Source organism: Echiichthys vipera (assembly GCF_963691815.1).
Source record: "Echiichthys vipera genome assembly, chromosome: 2".
NCBI classification, from domain to species: Eukaryota; Metazoa; Chordata; class Actinopteri; order Perciformes; family Trachinidae; genus Echiichthys; species Echiichthys vipera.
Genome location: NC_139827.1, coordinates 24,901,006 through 24,923,241, shown reverse-complemented (window position 1 = coordinate 24,923,241; position 22,236 = coordinate 24,901,006). Strand labels below are relative to the sequence as shown.

The window sequence follows — 22,236 nt, the reverse complement described above, 5'->3', positions numbered from 1 at the left end:
CCCATTTTAATCCAGCGTGATGAAAGTGAAACGCATGTTACGCATCATTCGGCAGATCTCTGAACACAATGCCCACATTGCCATGACACACATTTGTTGTATGTCTGTCGTACTGCCATTTAGTTTCGTGTAAAACGGCATCTCTTGTCTCGCACAATATTCCTCACGTGGCTTGCTAGCAAGCTAGGTAACTTAGCATTAGCTATGTCCCATGCACAAATGTAACGTTATCTTACCTGATGTAGTATCCAGCAACTAGCTTTTCTATCAGCCGGGAAGCAAAAGAATACAACACCCCGGTATGAAACACACACAGGCATTGTAGCTTCAGAGACAGAGAAAGTTATGGCGTCACTTTTATGTAAAAAAATATGTTCCACTTGATATATTACAGTAGGAAATGATTGTTATTGAAAAATAAATTAACTATTTATTGCTTTACCCTCACGTTGCAGGTTATAGTGGTGAGGCAAGTCTCCCAATAGAAATCTATAGTCAGGAGATGGTTAGCATAAAGACTGGATCAGGGGAAACAGCTAACCTGGCTCTGTCGAGAGGTACACCTCTCAAGTTCACTAATTAACAAGGTATATGTAGTTCTTTTGTTTTATCTGTACAAAAACTACAGTATAAAATTGACAAAATATAAATAAAATAGATTTAGAGCTAAAGTGTGGTTGTCATTTTGAGGTTGCCAGTTGAGAAATTAGGTAATCACTGTGGCTGGCCAAGACTGTTTCCACTCTTTATGCTAAGCTAAGCTAATCGGTGACTGGCTCAAGCTTCACGTTTAGTGTATCCTCTCTAGAGTGGTATCAATTTTCTCATCAAACTCTTGGCAAGAGAGCATGAGGGCATATTTCCCAAGTGACTCCGACAACTCAAAGTATGAGTGCACTGTAGCATCTTACGCCAGCTTCATTCCTTTCTGTATTATTCTTGACTATTTTTGACTTCTTTACATAGTTAGGGAAATAACTTTTACATCATAAAATAGATCATTATAGAAGCATCTTGTGGTTTAGGGAGTTGAAACAGTCTAAAAATACTATATGGGTCGAAGATCAAAATGTTCAGTACATGGGTCCCAGGTGGATCTTTCCTTGATAGGAGTTAAAACAAGTCAATTCAAGTCAAATGTGTTTGTGTAGCCCTTAATCACTGTTATGTATAGTGCAGGCAGGCCTGTCATCACCCACATTATGAAAACAGTGAGTGAAAAATGCCTCCTCCAAACTAGGACCTTCGCTGAGAAAAAACAAGAAAAAACTCCCACTCGGAGATTAGAGGGGTGGAAAATAAATAAAACCCTGGGAGGTGCTGCTGGTTGTGGGAGCTGTGTAATCTTTACAGCCAGGTGAGTTTACTGTCTGTCATCCACAACACATCATGCAAATGAATTAATCACAGCTCTACAGAACTTTTTTGTGCTGAGACTTCCTTGCATCTTAATCAGTGGCAATCTTTGCACAGGTGCTGAGTAACAGGTAGGGATGGGCAGATACATCGATGGGTTGTCTTCTGAATGTACAGTAGGATGAAGACAATGACAAGTGAATTATTTCATGTCCTCGTGGCTGGAGCCCAAAGTTGGGTGTTTTCACTAAAACCCAATCTCATGATTCCTTCACATGTTTGACTGACTCTACCACTTTGTCTTTTTCATGTCTTTTATTTGAAGTATCAATGCAACTATTTTCAGTTACATTGTAATTACTCTGGTGAATGAGTAAGACGTGTAATGACTGTGGGTTAACAGCTTCTCATGAGAGCTTCAACCCCAGATTAAAATACTTTTTTTGTATCTAGCTCTGAGGGATTTAGAGCAAAGACAGTGATATTAAATATTAACTTTACTCAAAACAAACCTGCAAGACTTCCAGTAACTCTGAGGCTTAGAATAAACATAGTATCAGATACCTAATAACTGATCTAGACCGTTAAATCCTATCAGTCTTTGAGAGCTTTACGTCTCACTTTTTCTATATCTATATTCTATAAGTGTCTACACTTGTCCTATGTGGTGTACTTTTTAATGAATTATGGGTAATAAACTGTAGGACTCAGTAGACATACTACTCCTACTTCTCCCTACTTCTAACCCCACTTACCGAAATATGTTGAGTAAAACTGAAGATAAGATAAACGGACTTCAGCCTTTAGTAAAGCATAGACTTTCCCTTTCACGGTGCAGCTCATTAATTATTGTGTAATGTGTCATGTCCTGTAATAAATTTATTACAGTGTACTCTGTTGTAATTACTAAGGTATGTAGCACATTTCAAAGAGGATGAAAATGAATGAAAAACAGATTATAAATATTATAAATCTGTACCAAACCACCATTGTGGCACTGTGAAGTAGCCTCACAATGAACTGTAACAAGGCGGTTATCTCCGGTCATAACGGTTGAATACTTTATCCATGATGTTCTGTTCTGAGTTTCCTTCATTCAGCCATAAATAATAGGTCAATGGTATCTATTAAATCTAAAAACAAAGAGAGTCTACATACATGAAGGGAAGTCAACTGTTGTCACCTCAAAGTTACCATAGTCTCAAAACAACATCAGTGAACGACACTGTTTGTTTGCAGCATAGCAACTACACGAGGATGTCAGAGTGCATGTGTCACCACTCATGCTCGAATCTCGTCTATTGTCTTGAGGTCTGGATGGTTTGGATTCCTGCACCTGAGTGCAGACGAATACAGTGTCCTCGCCATGTGTTTGGGTTTTTTTTTACGTGCAGTGGGAATGAGAGTTGGCTGGCGTTCCCATGTCTTTCATAACCCGGTCACTTCCTTTAATAAGTTGGCACATCATGTCATGTCGTATCAACATGGCACATGAGTGCACCTTTGTTCTTTGTTTTAGCACATTGAAGCTCAGTGTGCTAAAACGGAGCTCATCCAATTTTCACCTACAGGTAAAAGCGTAATCTTTACCTCATTAACAGTTGGATTTTCATCATAATGCACATTGTTATGAGTGTAGGTAGATAATTTGAGTTACGCCTGCAGAAAGTTATGTTCATAAGAGGTAATTATTACAACACTGTGGATAGTAAACAGTACTGTTCATAATAGGAAACAGGTTTGCTTCTCCTGGACTGAATCAGAGTTGGTTGCCCCACCTCCAAAAGGAACTGCATTGTGCTTGTTTTCTCCTCTGGGGCTGAGAAATGAAGCCAACGCAGAAGTGCAACAAACTGCAGTTCCAGAAGGCTTTCGATCCCCACAGACCCCCATGCTAAAACTCCCAGCTTTATAGTAGAAATAAAGATGTTTACAGACTGGTATGAAAACTTTTTTTCTCTCAATAGCTAATTTCCCTGTTGACAACTAACAACTATAGGGTTGGGGGGTTAGAGGGTTAGACTGACAGGTGGGTGCAATTTTAAAAGAAACAATGAAACATAGTTAAATTGAATACCTCATTGTACCTGATGCAGTGTGAGGCAGCAGAGCAAGCTTGAGGTTGTTTTTACATTTCGCATTAAAACCAATCAATCAAATCAATGTGTAGTTAAAACGATACAGTTAATTAATTCAGTGCCAGCTATAAAGATGGAATCTGTGTAGCAGGTGAAAAAAACTCCACCCCACCTAACTGGCATTCGTTAGCAAGCTAACAAGTTGAACTCAGATGATGAATATGGTAACCATTATATATCTGCTAAATATCAGCATGTTAGCATTGTCATTTTGAGCATTTTAGCATACTAACATAAGCATTTAGCTTGAAGCACCGCTGTGCCAAAAGTGCAAACTATAATGAGAAAAATAATATAGATGTAAATTAATGGATTATTTTTTTACCCCTGGAGTAACATGTGTTGTCTTGATTCTATTTGGGGCATAAAAACAAATGACAAACAGCACTAAATATGTGCAGTAACCAATGAGCCACCCATTGCACCACATTCTGGAAACGTTGGCACAGCAATTAACCAGGACTGAACTCTGTGACTGCGTATTTGCCAAGTCAATAATAGAGGGTTTGTCCATCTATGACTTCTGTAAATAAGTTACAAAGTCATATGACTTTTAGTGAGAATTTCAACCCTGTATAAAAAGTTAAACATTTCTTTCTTGCTCAAGAACCAACAACTAAAATCTATTCTGAATTTTACATCCTGAGAAATATGTAATGGTGCATACATGGGAGTCTGACTAGGAGGGTAAAGGGGACTGAGTAAAGCAAAGATACTATAGCTGTGAATGCAGCGAGGGGTCCATAAAGAATGTACAGGGTCCAGAATTTTGTGATACGCCCTTGATTGCACAAACAGCAGCAGGAGCAGCTCTGTGCAGAGTTTGTAACAATGAATCACAGATGTGAGCGTGTAATGGAGCAACACAGTCCTTGGAGCCTACAATTGATGTACCACACCCCTCCACAGGCATTATCACATCCTGCTCAGCGATTCAGCATGCACTGTGCAATCACATCCCAGCATACATAATTTCTGACAAAGGTCCTGGACTGAACAACCAGTGAAATGTGCTGAGAGGTCAGATTACATGTGTGTGTGTCCCCCTGTGTGTGTGTGTGTGTGTGTGTGTGTGTGTGTGTGTGTGTGTGTGTGTGTGTGTGTGTGTGTGTGTGTGTGTGTGTGTGTGTGTGTGTGTGTGTGTGTGTGTGTGTGTCTGTCTGTCTGTCTGTCTGTTTGTGTGTGTGTGTGTGTGTGTGTGTGTGTGTGTGTGTGTGTGTGTGTGTGTGTGTGTGTGTGTGTGTGTGTGTGTGTGTGTGTGTGTGTGTGTGTGTGTGTGTGTGTGTTTGTGTGCGTGTGTGTTGGTCCTATCAATGTGGGATTGGTTTCTGCAGCCAAAGTTAAACATTCACCTGCCTATTGTACACTGAATTATCAGTTTGTGCAAATAAACTCTTTCATTCATCCCTATTGGGTCAATAATACACCAACCATGGCTCTTTCCAATAGTACAATCAATAACGATATATTAGAAGGGAGTTTGTTCTGGATATGGAAATGTATAAATCACGTACTGAGGCTGTGACAAAGGGTGCATGTGTAAGGTTTCATAGTATGGTGTAAAAGAGATGATACAAATGAAACTCACACTAAGTTCACAAGTCAGACTAGAGAAAGAGAGTTTGAGGGGTTGAAACATCTCTCAGTTGAATGCAAAAGATTATCAAACAGCCGCACCCTTCCTGTACAACAGAGGTCTGAGCTGTGCAGGTGAGAATCACAGCCTAAGTGCACCATCTAGTGATAGTCACTGCAAAAAATCTCATCATGGAAACTGAGCATGTGTTCTGTGCAGGAGTCCCCACGCCACACCTAATGGAGTTATGAAAGTAGTAAAAACTTTTTTTTCCCACCAAGATATCAAGTCACAGTGTATACAAAAGAAATTGGTGGGTAAGAAATATGAGATTCAAAGCACAACACTGTTGTGTCTAATGAATATTATAGGACTTATCAAAGGTCTCATATGGAAGTCCCGGTCGCTTGTTTAAAGGTGCAATTTCTGAAAATATAAAATAGAGTATAATGATCTTCATATTATACTAAAATAAAAGACTTTCATAGCACCTCAACATGCTTTTTAATAATTAAAAAAAGACATGATATCTCACTTTTCACAATATAGTACCTTTAATGCAATAATAATAAAGAATGTATTCAATTGTCAGAATGTTCCCACACAAAGGCCGGCCCACATTTTCTCTCACAAACAGACACAAAGTATGTGGCTATTAAATGCACATTAGCACATGTATGCACACATTCATGCCTGTACATGACAGCAAACAGTTGCAGAATGTGTCTGTGTGAGTGACCGAAAGAATCTGAACTGATGGAGTTAGCTTTCCAGTTCAAGTTCACGTGCATGCTCTTGTTCTTGATCTTGATCTAGGTCGCACATCATTTTTGTGCCCAGTTTTGATCTCTCTGTCCATTGTTCTGTTTTTGAAAGTAAGTGGGCGTGGGGAGCTGGTGGGGAGCTGATGGGAGGTGGTGGGTGGTTACTTCAGGATTGGTCCGTGTGTTGCAACTTTTTTTTAATAATATATATCTCGGAGCATTTTTCCTTTAACTCAACTGAGTCTATAAACAGTGGTTAGTCACTTTAGGATATACTTAAACCTTATTTGTGAGATAAATCAGGCAGCTGCACAAGTATGACCACCCTCTGGCAATTCATTTTATTTCATAACTGAACTAAACACAAATTCATTACTCTGAAACTGTGTTGTGGACTAATAGTTTATTACCTTGGACTGATCGGTCTCTTTCCTGGGATTTATATGTGATTATTTTAAATCAGAACTGAGGACACAGGGATCTATTATTTATTGTATGCATCAACTTATTTTCACTGTAGAATAAATCTCATTCTACATTGGACTGGTGCATCACATTGAGTAAACAGCTGCAATCAAACAGAGGGTCCATGTTCCTTCTACTCACTGTCTGTATATACTAGTATTATACTAGTATTGGTGATTACTATATGCATTTTAATCTTGGCTAATTTAGCATTGGAAAGCAGCAACTTTAAGTTCTAATGAAGCGATTTTTTGAGAAAGTAGGAGCAACCCCCCATTTTTTCTTTTATTGAACCATAATGTTTAATGTTTAAAAGAAACAACAGCATTAAAAGAAGAACGGATACTTCTTACCCAGCTACTACCCATCGGCTATCTGTCCGACCACCCCTCTGAGAGCAACTAGTATTTCAGGTTTTCCAATGTAGCCAGGGGATATCCTGGCCAAGACTTCCTCTTCAGAGCACCGGTCATTGTTTACGGTCTGATTAGTAACTTGAGAAGCGAGAAAAGAGTATAGCTGAGAGACGACGTCTCACTAAATAGATATCTGCCCATGAATGCCAATGAATAAAAACAAAAAGCAAAAGAAAAAACAAATTGCCTCTCAACACGGACTGTTAACCTGCCTGCAATCAATTCCTGCTCAAACATGATTGGCAAATACAACTGGGACTACAAACAGAAAACCTAATCTTGCACTGTCCCTACAGCTGCTATATTAATATGCAGAGTCTGCTTATAGAGATTACAGTGTGTCTAACATCTTCATGTCCTTGTACTGCTACTGTGTCACTTGTGTTTCTATCCTGAACATTTATAGTATTTTCCGTCTCAACTGACCCTTTGAATTTCTGTGATCTATTGTGATTCAACAGGCCACTTTGCGTTATCAAAAGCTTGCCTGATATATTAGACATAACTGGGGAATGGGCAGATTGTAAAGTCACGACCCAGGATGCTAAAATTCCCCGATTACAGTTACAGTGCCTTGCGAAAGTATTCGGCCCCCTTGAACCTTTCAACATTTCGCCACATTTCAGGCTTCAAACATAAAGATATAAAAGTTTAATTTTTTGTCAAGAATCAACAACAAGTAGGACACAATCGTGAAGTGGAACGAAATTTATTGGATACTTTAAACTTTTTTAACAAATAAAAAACTGAAAAGTGGGGCGTGCAATATTATTCGGCCCCTTTACTTTCAGTGCAGCAAACTCACTCCAGAAGTTCAGTGAGGATCTTTGAATGATCCAATGTTGTCCTAAATGACTGATGATGATAAATAGAACGCACCTGTGTGTAATCAAGTCTCCGTATAAATGCACCTGCTCTTTGATAGTCTCAGGGTTCTGTTTAAAGCGCAGAGAGAACCATGAAGACAAAGGAAATCACCAGGCAGGTCCGAGATACTGTTGTGGAGAAGTTTAAAGCCAGATTTGGATACAAAAAGATTTCCCAAGCTTTAAACATCTCTAGGAGCACTGTGCAAGCAATTATATTGAAATGGAAGGAGTATCAGACCACTGCAAATCTACCAAGACCCGCCCGTCCCTCCAATCTTTCATCTCAAACAAGGAGAAGACTGATTAGAGATACAGCCAAGAGGCCCAAGATCACTCTGTATGAACTGCAGATAACTACAGCTGAGGTGGGAGAGTCTGTCCATAGGACAACAATCAGTCGTGCACTGCACAAATCTGGCCTTTATGGAAGAGTGGCAAGAAGAAAGCCATTTCTCAAAGATATCCATAAAAAGTCTCGTTTAAAGTTTGCCACAAGCCACCTGGGAGACACACCAAACATGTGGAAGAAGGTGCTCTGGTCAGATGAAACCAAAGTCGAACTTTTTGGCCACAATGCAAAACGATATGTTTGGCGTAAAAGCAACACAGCTCATCACCCTGAACACACCATCCCCACTGTCAAACATGGTGGTGGCAGCATCATGGTTTGGGCCTGCTTTTCTTCAGCACAGACAGGGAAGATGGCTACAATTGATGGGAAGATGGATGGAGCCAAATACAGGACCATTCTGGAAGAAAACCTGTTGGAGTCTGCAAAAGACCTGAGACTGGGACGGAGATTTATCTTTCAACAGGACAATGATCCAAAACATAAAGCCAAATCTACAATGGAATGGTTCACAAATAGACATATCCAGGTGTTAGAATGGCCAAGTCAAAGTCCAGACCTGAATCCAATCGAGAATCTGTGGAAAGAGCTGAAGACTGCTGTTCACAAACGCCCTCCATCCAACCTCACTGAGCTCGAGCTGTTTTGCAAGGAAGAATGGGCAAGAATTCCAGTCTCTCGATGTGCAAAACTGATAGAGACATACCCCAAGCGACTTGCAGCTGTAATTGCAGCAAAAGGTGGCGCTACAAAGTATTAGCGCAAGGGGGCCGAATAATATTGCACGCCCCACTTTTCAGTTTTTTATTTGTTAAAAAAGTTTAAAGTATCCAATAAATTTCGTTCCACTTCACCATTGTGTCCTACTTGTTGTTGATTCTTGACAAAAAATTACACTTTTATATCTTTATGTTTGAAGCCTGAAATGTGGCGAAATGTTGAAAGGTTCAAGGGGGCCGAATACTTTCGCAAGGCACATTGATGAATAGTTAATAGGAAATGTTGCCACATGAAAACATTGTTTGCACAAGCATGAGTACATAAAGGAGTGTTGCATTTGCACAGTTGAGAGTGCACCGCCTCTCAACTGTGCAAATGCAAAGGGTGTCGGTGTGGCACAGAAAAGGCAGGCTGGGAAACATTTTACCAGTGTTTGAGAAAACAAAAGACAATTCCTACAATAAGGGGATTTAAAATTAAGATTAAGATGAAACTGACGAAGTTGTTTTGTAAGCCAGTTGTGTTTTCTGCAGAGCTGGAAGAAAGTTAAAGCTGTGAAACTTATTATATATATATTTTAAAAGAATGGCTATAGAGGAATACATCCTATAGTAAACATGCATTGCTTGGATGAAATGGATATAATAGTTGTGAATATAAAACCAGATTTAGCCTTGGGTGATCTAAGCCTTCTAAAAGAACAATATAACTTGTGTTAATCTGAATCTATTAATATTAGATAATTGTGGTTTCACCGCAGACATTCTGACATGTCATAGCAGGAGAGCAGAGGTGTATATCTCACCTCTGCTTTTCCTGCTATGACATGTAACTAATGACATTAATCTTTGGTATGATGTATGCTGTCTCACTGGGACACTTCAATGGAACAGAGCCATCCTTGATTAATTACATCTGTCAAGCACCTGTTGACAAGCCTGTTATGATACGACAAAATGTCTGCTGTGAAAAAGGTCTATTAAGTCATTTTCTCATATGAACTCAAAACAATGTCTGATGAGTCTGTTTAGAGATTACACAGACTTTGCATCGATATCATTTAAGTTTAGATTTATTTATTTTTTATCCTGTACCTCATTTGCCTTTTTAAGATCACAATTCAGTATTTCAATTTTTCATTTTAAGATATACAGGTCCTAATTTGAGCAAAATGTTTCTCAAAAACTGCTTTTTCACATTATATCATGTTTAAAGAAACAGACTTGGTGACATTCTTCAGACACAATCAAACCATCAGTCAACCCCTACTTAAGCCTCACCCTGCTTATCAGTGTGACTGCTGACTGAAGAGGTGTGCAAAGAGGGAGGCAGTCAGAAAGCGCGGCTCTGTTGATGATAGAGATAACTGGTATAACATGATAACAACAAACTTATCATTTTCTCCTGGCTTGGGTGCTCCTGTTGTGTGTAGACTGTAATCATAACTTAAAACTGCTGGTAGCTGGTATATTTTTTAAGGTTGGTTGTGATTGTTTCCAACATTTTCATTATTCATTTTATTTTCATCTATTGTCACATTTGTGTGACAATAGATTTAATGAGGGGCTGTGACAAAAGTGAATGCAGTTCCACCAGTGAAACCAGTTTAGTTATTACTATTAAGGCTTATCCTACGATTCAGAGGGGCAACAATCTAAAGAAAACTACATTTTCTGTTGTATTTATCTATTCTCCGTGTGACACCATCTATGATGCAATCCTAAAATCAGATGAGTAAATGTAACAATACTATGGTGTAAAAATTCTATTACAAGCAAAATTCCTGCATTCAAAATTCAAAAGTATTAGCATTAAAATATATTTGTAGTACAACAAGTACAAGTAAATGTACATATTATGCAGAACGGCCATTTTTGGAATCATATATCATATCAGTGGATTATTATTAATAATGCATTATTCTGTATATTGTTTTAATGCTGCAGCTGCTAAAGGTGGGGCTAATTTAAACAACTATCTATAATATAACATCATCATTTCTTAGTTGATTTATATTTTGTATTGATAATCTGAGTAAAGTACAAGTACCACAAAATTGAGAGTATAAACCTGTAAGTATAAGTATACAGTATACACTGGAGATCAAAATTACTGAAAAAGGTATTAATTCTTGATTTATTCTGAAATATTGTTATTTTATATTGTTCAGAATTTGATAGAATATCAGCTGTGGCTATACCACTGCTGTACGAGCATGATTTTATTTTTAAATAACCAAGGCACTTCACCAAAAACCTTTATTTTGTGAAAACAACAGTGAGCAAAAGCAGAGAACAGAAACCATCGTGTCAGAAGAGAAGATTTAAACAATGTTTTCTTCGGGCTATAGGACTCAAAAATCTGCGTCCACAGGACATCACTAGTTTCTCACACTGCTCCTTTGATCTTGGTCTTGATCTTCTTGCAGTCTCTTCCACATTTTACTAACTGTAGTGGGTTTCTTAGACATTACTTCGTTGCCAAGGATTTTCCAGAGATTCTCTATGTGGTTTAGATCTGGACTCTGGGCTGGCCTTTTCATTGTTTCAATATTCTTAGCTTCAAGGAACTGCTTCTCAACACTCTGCTGCTGCTGTGTCTTCTGCCAAGATTGAGATCAAGGTGCCAGTGTGTTTTGTGCCAGAATGTCTTTCTTTCGATTCCCATCTGACCATGAGACTAGGAAGCAGCACTCAGATTCAAGAAGTGGAGGGAAAGCGTGATGATGTGACGTCACATAGACAACATGAAATGTAGTCATTGTCATTATGTTTTTTCCAGAGCCTTTCAATGAAACAAACTTATGATAAACTGTCAAACTCTTAACATGAAAAATCATCATTTAATTCCACAAACATCATATGTGTAATCCATGGCTGATAATGACTGGGACGAGAAAATAATTGTTCCATTTCAATAGACACCAATGTACATTTTTCGGGAGCTGAGGTCCCACGGGATCTACTGGAAGCTGTATTGCAGACTTACCAGCCCTATATGGGGCGCCTGCTCTAACCACTGAGCCACTGGGCATCCCAACCTATGATCCAGACATGACCGCCCAATCTGCATGGATTGAAGTAGGCGTCAGTAAACACTTAGCTACGCCGGTACTCTGACGTGGCTTTCGCAGAAGCGTGAGCTAGCTTGCTAACCAGCCTGCCGGCCACAAAATGAGTGAAATATAACCACTAAATGTTTCATCCACCCACTTGACATAGCACAGGAAATAATTTTGTTAAGGGTAGATGAGTGAAAACTTTGTTCTGGTGATTTTCTATAAAGTTAACCTGTGTAGAATAAAACCATGGTATGTAACCGCTAGCTGCCCAGCTAGCTAGCAGTCAAAAAATGAGCCTAACAGCAGGCTGAAAACCACTGGGAACACAGGGTCTACGGTCCCTGACCCCCACTTCTCGCCACTAGGAAACATCTTCTGAATGAGTGCTTTCTCCCCATTTTGTTACCGATCATGTAAATGTAAGCTTTAAAATAGCTTCATCATGGGCCCGTCAACATTGATCCAACAACAAAAGGAGGGAAATAAAATGGAAGGCATTACTGTTTGTTAAATTTGTTTTTAATATAACCTATAATTGTGCGTTTGACTGTGATCTGTTTCTGTGCTTCAGGCAGGAAAAAATCCTTTGTAAACATATGTTAACATATAACAAGAGCCACCAGCCTCTGTTACTGATTGGCTGTGGTGGGTATTATTTGTCCGCACTCGCCGTTGCTTTCCAATTACATTGCATGGCAGCTTGCCACTGGTGTGTTTTAGGCAAACCATGTTCAGTATGATGCCATGCATCAGAACATAGACCCAACCAATCAATAATGAACTTGTTGCCAACTATCTCTGTTGTTTCAGCCCTAATTAAATATTCTGCTTTTAATTCATATCAAATTTTCCACTCAAGTTTTGTTCAAGGTTAACCATCACAGCATGAAAACACTTTTAATTGAAGTTTCTATCTAATATGTTTTGTCACATGGATACAGTACCATATGATCCTTTCCTTTTCTTTTCTCTTGCTTATAATGTAATTGACATCTTGTAAGTCCATGTTGGTTATATAACAGTTATAACAAGTATAACACTTGTATAAATTCATTAATACAGTTGTATTGTATAACATTATCATAATCTTGAACACCTTGCCTAAATGCTTCTGTGACAAAAATAACTTTGGCTCTTTTAGAAGGGCCTTTCCCTCAACCTTTGGCCCCAAGTTTCACTGTGGTGAAATTGTCACTGGTATGTGCCATTTCTGTCACTGCTATGAGTGAATATTTTTACAAGATAGCTACAAATTGCAGGTTATTCTTTAGGAACACATTATTTAAATGTCTGTCTGCTTTCAAGCACCAAACAGAGAATGTTGCAATTACAAACTGGTTCAACACACGGAAAAAAACATGCCGAGAGGTATTCAAGAAATGCTCTTTCACTGACAAATGATAAAATGTGGAATCACGGGTTCGACCTGAAAAAAAGGCAGATGAACCCCTACCCACTGGTCACCACACCCAGGCTGTTAAAGAGATTGCACAGAGGAGTAGGGGGGTAGCATGTCAGCTGCATTCTTCCTTTTCATCTACCCCTGCTGGCCCTTCCCACTTGGCTGCTTGTGACAGCTATATAACCAAGGAAACAAGGTGATGCTTTCAACTGCAGATCAACTCCAGAGATCCTACCTGATCCAGATCCAGATCTCCCAGCATGTCGTTCACCAGCAGATCCTACGGCCCAAGGACCATGAGTGTCTACGGTGGAGCAGGCGGCCGTGGCGTCCGCATCTCCTCAAGCCAGCAGAACTACGGAGCATCCTCCGGAGGATTCAACCTGGAAGATGGCCTAGACCTCCACGTTGGTGCCAACGAGAAGGCCACCATGCAGAACCTGAACGACCGTCTGGCCTCCTACCTGGAGAAGGTGCGCACCCTGGAGAAGGAGAACGAAAGCCTGGAGAGGAAGATCAGAGAGTTTTACGAGAGTAAAACTCTCATCTGCCACGACTACACTAGCTACTTTGCCATCATTGATGACCTGAAGGACAAGGTAAGAGACAGATATTTGTTTTTCTATGTTTTCTGTTACCTTCCTCCTCATCTTTCAAAGTGTAGAAGCAAGCCATCTTATCAGGAAGCACATGATACAAGAAGATAGCAGTACAGTGGTATTTTCGTCCCTTCCAACTGTGCGTCACATCCTGCGGACAGTGTTCAGTATTACAGTGATGAGTATAGAGGAATCAGGTTTACTGCAGAGCCCAACTGACATATCAATATCACAAGCCATTATTTTACAGTACATCAACTTTTGCATTGGCAGCAAATGTATGTTATTTTATTTAATCTTAAGATTAGTTGTATAAATGATTTTATGCATGTGCATGTTAATGTTTAAGTATTCCCAACTATTAGAGAACCACAATTTTAAGGGACCTTCTTCCAAAAAGTGTAGAAAATGAATAACAATTAATGGATGAATCAGTATGTGAGGTCCTTTTTTAAACTCTCACATATAAGTCTCAAGAATTCCATATTGGTGGATATGTAGTTCTGTTGTGTAAAGTAAAACTGTATGAAACATGAGCCCATTGGAACTTTTTTTCTGACTTGTTTCCTCCTGTCTTTGTTTTCCTCCTCAGATTCGTATCGCCTCTAGACTGAATGCCAAGACAGTCCTGGACATTGACAACGCAAAACTGGCTGCCGATGATTTTAAAATGAAGTAGGTGTAGTCCCCTGCCCCTCTCCACAATGTCACATAAGTGAAATTTCACACATGCATCAAAGCGTGAACTCGTAATCTTAACGATCCACTAAAACTTCTCTGACCTGTCCTGCTGTGTGCCCCGCCTCAGGTTTGAGAACGAGCTGGCCATGAGGCTAGCTGTGGAGGCAGACATCGCTGGGCTGAAGAGGATTCTGGATGAGATGAACCTGACCCGAATGGACCTGGAGAGTCAGTATGAGGCCCTCAAGGAAGAGCTCATCATGCTCAAGAGGAATCACGAGGAGGTGAGAGAGTATAGTAGTGGTGTACCCACATTAACCAATCCAAGGTTTGTTGATGGCAGTTTCAACACCCCGGATACATTCTTCCACATGGGCCAACACCCACTCTGTGTATGTACATAACCTGAAAGTGGTGATTGATTAAACTCATCATCATCCATCTTTTCAGCTATGAGCTAAACAGTGCAGCTATTCTCTGTAAGACAAAGTTGTCACTATTCCTCAAAGCCATCTTTTGTGGTCTAAGCTGGACTTGCACACATGGCCTCTGCCTCACCTCTGATAACCCGAAGGAAGTTCAATGTTAGCTTAACATTTTCAGAAACAGGTCTTCTACCTTCGCCCTTTTCCCAGCGCTGCCCCTCTTCCCTTTACACACTTCCTTCTATTCTTCTCTCGCTCCATTAGCTCATTGCTACTGTTTAGCTCTCTCTCTGTCTCTCTCTCTCTCTCACACACACACACACACACACACACACACACACACACACAGACACACACACACACACACACACACACACACACACACACACACACACACATGTACGTACATACACACACACATACACATGTCTACTTATGCCACCTTTGACATTACATAGACTTAGTTGTAGATGGTAACCCAAGATTCACAAAAGTCTTTCAAGATGACTGAGGTTAAAGTTAGTATAGGTCTTCAGGAAGTGAGTCTCACAAGAGTTTTTATCAAGTTTTTGCAAATCTAGGGTTACCATCGAGACGTTCCAGCTCTGTTTAATGTTACGGAAATGCTGTTGTCACGACATTCCTGCAACGACTCTGTAATAGTAGGGTAGACTTACATTTATTTCCTGGATACTTACCCATTTTATAATGATAAACACTACATACCTAACCCTAACCTTAAGGGTGCAGCATTTTAACCCATACCTGACCTTTACTACTGACCCAAAAATGATTCTTTTTCCAACTGGGGACATGACTTTTGTCCCCTATTAACTTGTCTATAATATGAAACACACATGGTTTAAAGAATCAAAATCATAAGGTACAAAGATAATCCATTGGATACTCTTCTTGCAATTATTAAAAAATATTGTTTTTGTGTTATTACACTGGTTGACTGAGGCATTGTCATTTGACCCCTACAGGAGTTGGCTTTGCTGAGAAGTCAGATGGGCGGCCAGGTCAATGTGTCCGTGGAAGCCTCTCCCTCTGTAGACCTGAACAGTGTTATGTCAGAGATCAGGGAGCACTACGAGAGTGCAATCGGCAAGAACCGCAAGGAACTTGAGTCATGGTACCAGAACAAGGTGAGTTACAACTGCTTGGAAAACAACCACTTCTTTGACATTTAAGAGTGGAATTGAGCTTATTTAGCTTGATAGTACGACAGTAGCCTAATATGATTGTTGGGTGAAACAATGAATGTTGTTTCTCTGATCTGCCCAGATGGCAGCGTTGGAGAAGGACGTGATCACAAACACAGAGATTCTGTCGACATCCCGAACAGAAATTAAGGAACTGAAGAGCACCCTCCAGAGGCTTCAGATTGAACTGCAGTCCCATTTGAGCATGGTATGTCAGCATATATATATATACAAAATTGATTATCCATTGAATGTGAAAGCGCGATGCGTCTACACATATTACCAACGCTGCAGATGATTATAGTTTCATATTTTGGGAAACACGTTAATATCTTATATTGCTGAGAGTTAGCTGAGAAGACGACACCCTCATATCTGTCTGTTAAATATTAAGCTACAGCCACCCGCCGGTTAGCTTAGCAGATAGCATAAAGACATTAACTTCCTGGAGTCCGCAACACGTCGCTTTTACACTAAACAAGATATAACGTGAATTTGTAAGCTTTAAATAAATAATAAGTAAGAATATCTTCTACTTAATTGTCTTTTAAGTTACTATCTATCAAAGAGTGAGTTTAAACAATGGTGACTGATCATATGACCCATTAATGAAAGCACTTCTACTTGCCTTTTTGCCAAGTTTTACAATATGCGTGTCCAACTTCTCAGTCAGGCTTGTAGTAAGAGCAGAAGTGTAATAGGAACATTGCATTTGAACCACTGACCACCTGCTCACCTTACTTCTTAATCCAACCACAACAGAAAGCGTCTCTCGAGGGCACCCTGGCAGAGACTCAGGCGCGCTACGGTGCACAGCTAGCTAGCCTCCAGAACATAGTAACAAGCCATGAAGCTCAGCTGTCCCAGCTCCACGCCAACATCACCAGCAACAAGCAGGAGTATGACATGCTGCTGGACCTCAAGACCCGGCTGGAGATGGAGATCGCGGAGTACAGGAGATTGCTGGATGGGGAGGATGAGAGGTGAGTCCTGATGAAAAGAGGGAGAGGGATGAAATAGAAATAATATCCACTCCAGTTGTAAAAATGAAATGACAATGTAGATGGTATGTTCTAGGCTAATGTTCTCTTCTTTCTCTTTCTCTCCATTACCAGTACAAAACAAGGTAAGCAGTTTTTCTAATTCACATTCACATGTCACATTCACATGTCACAAGTTTTAACCAGATTTAAGTAATGTCATGTGATTTTCTCATGATTGTTGTATCTTTTCTTTTCTTCAGTGGTCACAAAGGTCATCACAGTGGTTGAGACGGTTGTGGATGGAAGGGTGGTCGGGAGCAGCAAGACCGTTGACGTGGACGTGGATGAGATTGAGTAACAAATTGGAAGCATTAGCAAAAATCAATAAAGATCATGCAGTTGAATTTATGAGTCTTTGTGTGTTTTTATATCGTATAATGAACAGAATATTCCCCAATTCTATTATTGTCCCTCACTGATGAATAATTAATATCTTATACAGTAAAAAAAAGAAATCTAATACCCATCCAATTAGTTTGAACTTATTCATCCATGTATTTTAAAACCCCACAGAGAGTGTTGACCAAATCTGCCTCTTTCAAGGGGTTCTTTTCTCACCTTTTTTTAGGTCATTGTTTTACGGCACATTCTCCGCTCTCAATAAGCTATGTTTATAGCAAAGACGTTCTAATAAATCAACTGTACATTACCCAGCTCCAAACCAAATACACATTTACTCGAAGTTAAGTTAAGTACAGTACAGCACCAGTTCAATAAGCTTCTTCTAAATAAATAATACCTTCACTGGAGACGTTATCTTGTACAAGGGAAAATAGAAACCCAAGTGATAAAGCATAATCTAAAGTATACTAAATATGAGTATGCTAATTCACACTAAAGTGTACTAGCAGACACATTAAAAGTTAGTATATTTAAAGAGAGTTCAAATGGAACAACTCTATTTGCACTTATACTTAAGTTTCACAAAAGTAGTACAAAAGCCTGTTTAGTGTATTTGACTGTCCTAAAATGGGACTATTTTAAGTATATTTATGTACAATACAAACATACTGTTGCAATGCAGTGACATTGAAATACATTTTATGATTGCAACAATAGCATTACAATTGCACTTTGAGCATACTGTACTCTAAATGTGCTAGTTATAAACACATTAATATATTTATATAAGATTAATAGCATACTATTAATCGCACTTTAAGTTTGTCTAAATTGCCAAAATAGTACAATACAAAGTCACATTGGTTGCACTCAACAAATACACTTCAGTATGCAAACTCTACATTTTTGAAATATGTTTTAAAAACACACTTGTAACTTGTAATTTTTTTAAATGTAATTTATCCATCCATCCATCTTCATCATCTTAAACCACTTGTCCCTACCGGGGTCACGGAGGGGCTAGAGCCAATCCCGGCTGACATTGGGCGTGAGGCAGGGAACAGGACGCCGGTCCATCACAGGGCACATAGAGACAAACAGAGACAGACAACCATTCACACTCACATTCACACCTACGGGCAATTTAGAGTCATCAATTAACCTTACATGTGCATGTCTTTGGACTGTGGGAGGAAGCCGGAGAACCCGGAGAAAACCCACGCAGACACGGGCAGAACATGCAAACTCCACACAGAAGGGCCCCAGAAGGGATTCAAACCAGGAACACTCTTGCTGTGAGGTGACAGTGCTAACCACCACAATGCCGTACCGCTCTGAAAAAACTAAATTTTTAAACTAGCTTGAATTGTGCAGCTCTTCTAGACTTCAGGTCAGTATAAAAACTATTCCTGAATTAAATTCTTGTATGTCAGTCGGGGTCCTTGGTGGGCAAGCGCCAAACATTGGTTGAAGCAGCTTTAATCAGTGTATTGGGGGACTGGGTAGAGCATGCATTGGTTGAGCAACTTCCCTTGACAATTTTTCACTCCAGTGTAACTAACAGTATCCAAATGTGCATGTGAATTTCTGGAGAAAGTAGATTCAAACCCAGGACTCTTTTGGTGTCAGGTATTATGGCTACATTTGTATATTGGCACTCCTAAACGGTGTTTTGAAATAGGTTAAAATCTTTTTTATTGGATTATGCATGCTGTCTGCCTCAGAGATGTATGACTGTACTGCTGCGTCGTTGAATACCGTGTGGTGAAGCTGAAGTCCTGAACTCACAAGTCTCTCAGAGCGAATTGTTGATCAATTTGCTCAGGTTTTTCCAACCTGCCTCATGATGCAACTTCATATATTAGTTTTGTTTTGTTTTTCTCATCCAGTTTTTCCTCAATTTCTCTAGCCTTTAACATCCAGGACACAATGTGGCTACAGCCTATTATGATTTCATTAAGCAGGTTTTACAGACATGCCATCAGACAGAATCAAATCTCAGACCTACCAAATAGCTAATCTTGCGAGGATGAAAATAAAAAATGTCATTTCATAAGACCTATGGCTCATCTTAAAACCATGCCACTATCAGGAAATTACTATTATTAAGACACTAAATAAACAAGACACATTTTTATTCAGCAAACAGGCAGCCTTTTATTACGTTCACATGTGTATGTGAAGGAAGTATTTGGTTCATTTATTTGCTTGGTCCTCAGGTGTTGCCCCTGGCGTTGCGTTAGCTGAGTGAGACAGATTAGGTGCTGCTGGTAGTGGAGGTCATCAACTTGCCATCCTTCAGTTCCTGTGTGACCACTAGAAGCCGGCCAGTGGAGGATCCTGAGATTCCGGCACTGCGGAGTGGGAGATTTACAGTGCTTCTATTAAATATCAGTATAATGCTTCGTTTTAATTAGTTTAGAATTAAATTTGCGGACAAATTACCTGCCCTCTCCGTCCAACAGCCTCCTGTATTCTGCAATCTCCATCTCCAGCCGAGTCTTGATATCGAGCAGCATTTTGTATTCATGGCTCTGGCGTTCCATGTCAGCGCGCAGGTTCATCAGTTGTTCTTCAAGGCTCGTCACCTGCATCTGGAGGCCTTGGAGCTGCATGGAATACCGTCCCTCTGTCTCAGCTAAAGTATTTTCCAGGGACGCTTTCTGGGATAGGAAGGGAAAGAGAAGAGGGATGGAAAAGAGAACTGAAAAAAACTGTGGTTGCATCAAATTGTATGTAAGATTAGCCTCAGATTATTATCATTTACCATGCTAAGTTGGGACTGTAGCTCGATCTCCAGGCCCTGCAGTGTGCGACGGAGTTCGGTGACTTCTGACTTGGAAATTTGGAGACTTTCTGTGCTGGCTGCCACCTCCTTGGTCACCGTTTCTGACTGCAGTAGACATGGGAGAACAACGTCGTCAAGGAGGAATAACTCTTAATTAATATCCCCTCCAGTATTTTGGTCTAGTCTTACCTTCGTTTCAAACCATGCTTGAAGTTCTCTCTGGTTCTTGGCAGCCACAGCCTCATACTGCTCACGAATTTCAGCCATAATGGCGCTCAGGTCTTCCTGTGGTTTTGCGTCCACCTCCACGTTGATCTGTCCACTCATCTGGCTTCTCATGGCTAACAATTCCTGTTGAGAAGAAAAGTTTGATAAAAGGTGGAAGCTTGAGTAGATTTTATTCTACATTCGAGAAATTTGCAAATACATGCAATTCCACTATGATGACTGTCAAACTTTTGCCACCCACCTCCTCGTGGTTCTTTTTGAGGAAGATCAGCTCCTCCTTGAGGCCTTCGATCTGCATCTCGAGGTCTGATCTGGCCAGTGTCAGCTCATCCAACAGTCTCTTTAGACCGGCGATATCTGCCTCCACTGATTGACGCATGGCTAGCTCATTCTCGTATCTGTGAGGAGGCAAAAGATCGGACATTTGTACCTACATATCATTGTATACATTTTCTACGTATTGCTTCAGAGTAAATACACAGTTTTTAACATTTGCTAGACACTCTGTCTCTCATAATGATACTTACTTGGTTCTAAAGTCGTCTGCTGCCAGTTTTGCATTGTCAATGGACAGGTAGATGCCTCCATTGACACGGGTGGCCTCCTGGATCTGTGTGATGAGGTAAGGTTTGTTAGTACAATGCTTTCATCAAAGTTCCTCCCCCTGCAGAGAGACTCTATAAACATTAAGTATGCTGTCAACAACCTGAGGACGGTAATGGTCTTTACCAAATCATGCACATGTTTAAACATGTTCATCTAATAGTTGCAGTGTTACAGTAAGTGTTCAGAAGACATGTGACATACCTTTCCTTGCAGGTCAGCAATGGTGGCCTCGTAAGCTGAGTAGTCACGGGCAGTGGGGGAAGTCTTACTCTCCAAGAACTGGCGGATCCTAAGCTCCAGCTCAGCATTAGCCTTCTCAAGGCTGCGCACCTTCTCCAGGTAGGAGGCCAGACGGTCGTTCAGGTTCTGCATGGTGGCTTTCTCGTTGGCCCCAACATGGAAGTCTGCCTCGCCTGAACCAAAGCCTCCACTTCCAAAACCAAAACCGCCAGCTCCACCGCCGAAACTGCCAGCTCCACTACCAGAACCACCAAAACCGGAGGAAACTGAGATTCTTGATCCTGCACCACCTGCACCACCATACACACTGGAAGAATAAGACTTTTTCACCATGCCTCCACCGAAGCCTCCAGCAAGGCTTCTACCAGCGCCCCCACCATAGCTTGAACCTCCAAAGGAGGAATAGGTCATGCTGCTTCTTGACATTGTGACGACTGCTCAGAAGGTCTGCCTGCCTGGGAGAGGATGAGATGGACTGAGATGCACAGCTCTGTTTCTGACCCCTTTTTATCCTCTACAAGGCTGCTGCTGCTGCTGCTGCTGCTGCTGCTGCCTCTGGGTTGGGTGGGGGCGTGGCGGACTGAAGGGAGGGACATTACCTAAAATGGTTGTTCCACTTCACTCATCACACACACACCCTTCAGGTTCAAAAAGAGGGATTAAACTAAATCATGTTTTCTTAAAGTTCATTAAAACCTCCCAACTATGTAAACCTCAATCAATGGCTTTGTTATGTATTTCCATGCATGATATTGATGTGCATGAAGACAGGGCTTCCATGCAAAAGCTTTATCTTGTATTTCTACAACGTATACTGTAACACCCACGCCTGTTACTGTCAACCTCAGTTATTCAGTCAAAGCTGGCTGCTTTTCAACTTCAGAGTTTTGTCATGAGTTTTGTCAAGACTGCCATACCATGCTGGACAAACCTGTTATGTTACCAAGGCAACAAGCCTTGTAA

At 40.4% G+C, this 22,236-nt stretch overlaps 2 protein-coding genes across 2 annotated transcripts; one reads left to right on the top strand and one right to left on the bottom strand.

Moving 5' to 3' along the window:
• Positions 1–13,312: 13,312 nt before the first annotated feature.
• On the top strand, positions 13,313–17,372 carry krt98 (keratin 98). Its single transcript, XM_083923139.1, has 8 exons — positions 13,313–13,715; positions 14,308–14,390; positions 14,524–14,680; positions 15,808–15,969; positions 16,109–16,234; positions 16,789–17,009; positions 17,142–17,152; positions 17,270–17,372. The coding sequence occupies exons 1-8, from the start codon at positions 13,377–13,379 to the stop codon at positions 17,365–17,367; spliced, it is 1,197 nt and encodes a 398-aa protein (XP_083779265.1). The 5' UTR covers positions 13,313–13,376; the 3' UTR covers positions 17,368–17,372.
• A 2,170-nt stretch (positions 17,373–19,542) lies between these two features.
• krt15 (keratin 15) lies at positions 19,543–21,786 on the bottom strand. The gene is made up of 7 exons (XM_083923087.1): positions 21,235–21,786; positions 20,955–21,037; positions 20,669–20,825; positions 20,389–20,550; positions 20,179–20,304; positions 19,857–20,074; positions 19,543–19,765 (listed from the first exon to the last, which is right to left on the bottom strand). The coding sequence occupies exons 1-7, from the start codon at positions 21,697–21,699 to the stop codon at positions 19,669–19,671; spliced, it is 1,308 nt and encodes a 435-aa protein (XP_083779213.1). The 5' UTR covers positions 21,700–21,786; the 3' UTR covers positions 19,543–19,668.
• Positions 21,787–22,236: the final 450 nt, after the last annotated feature.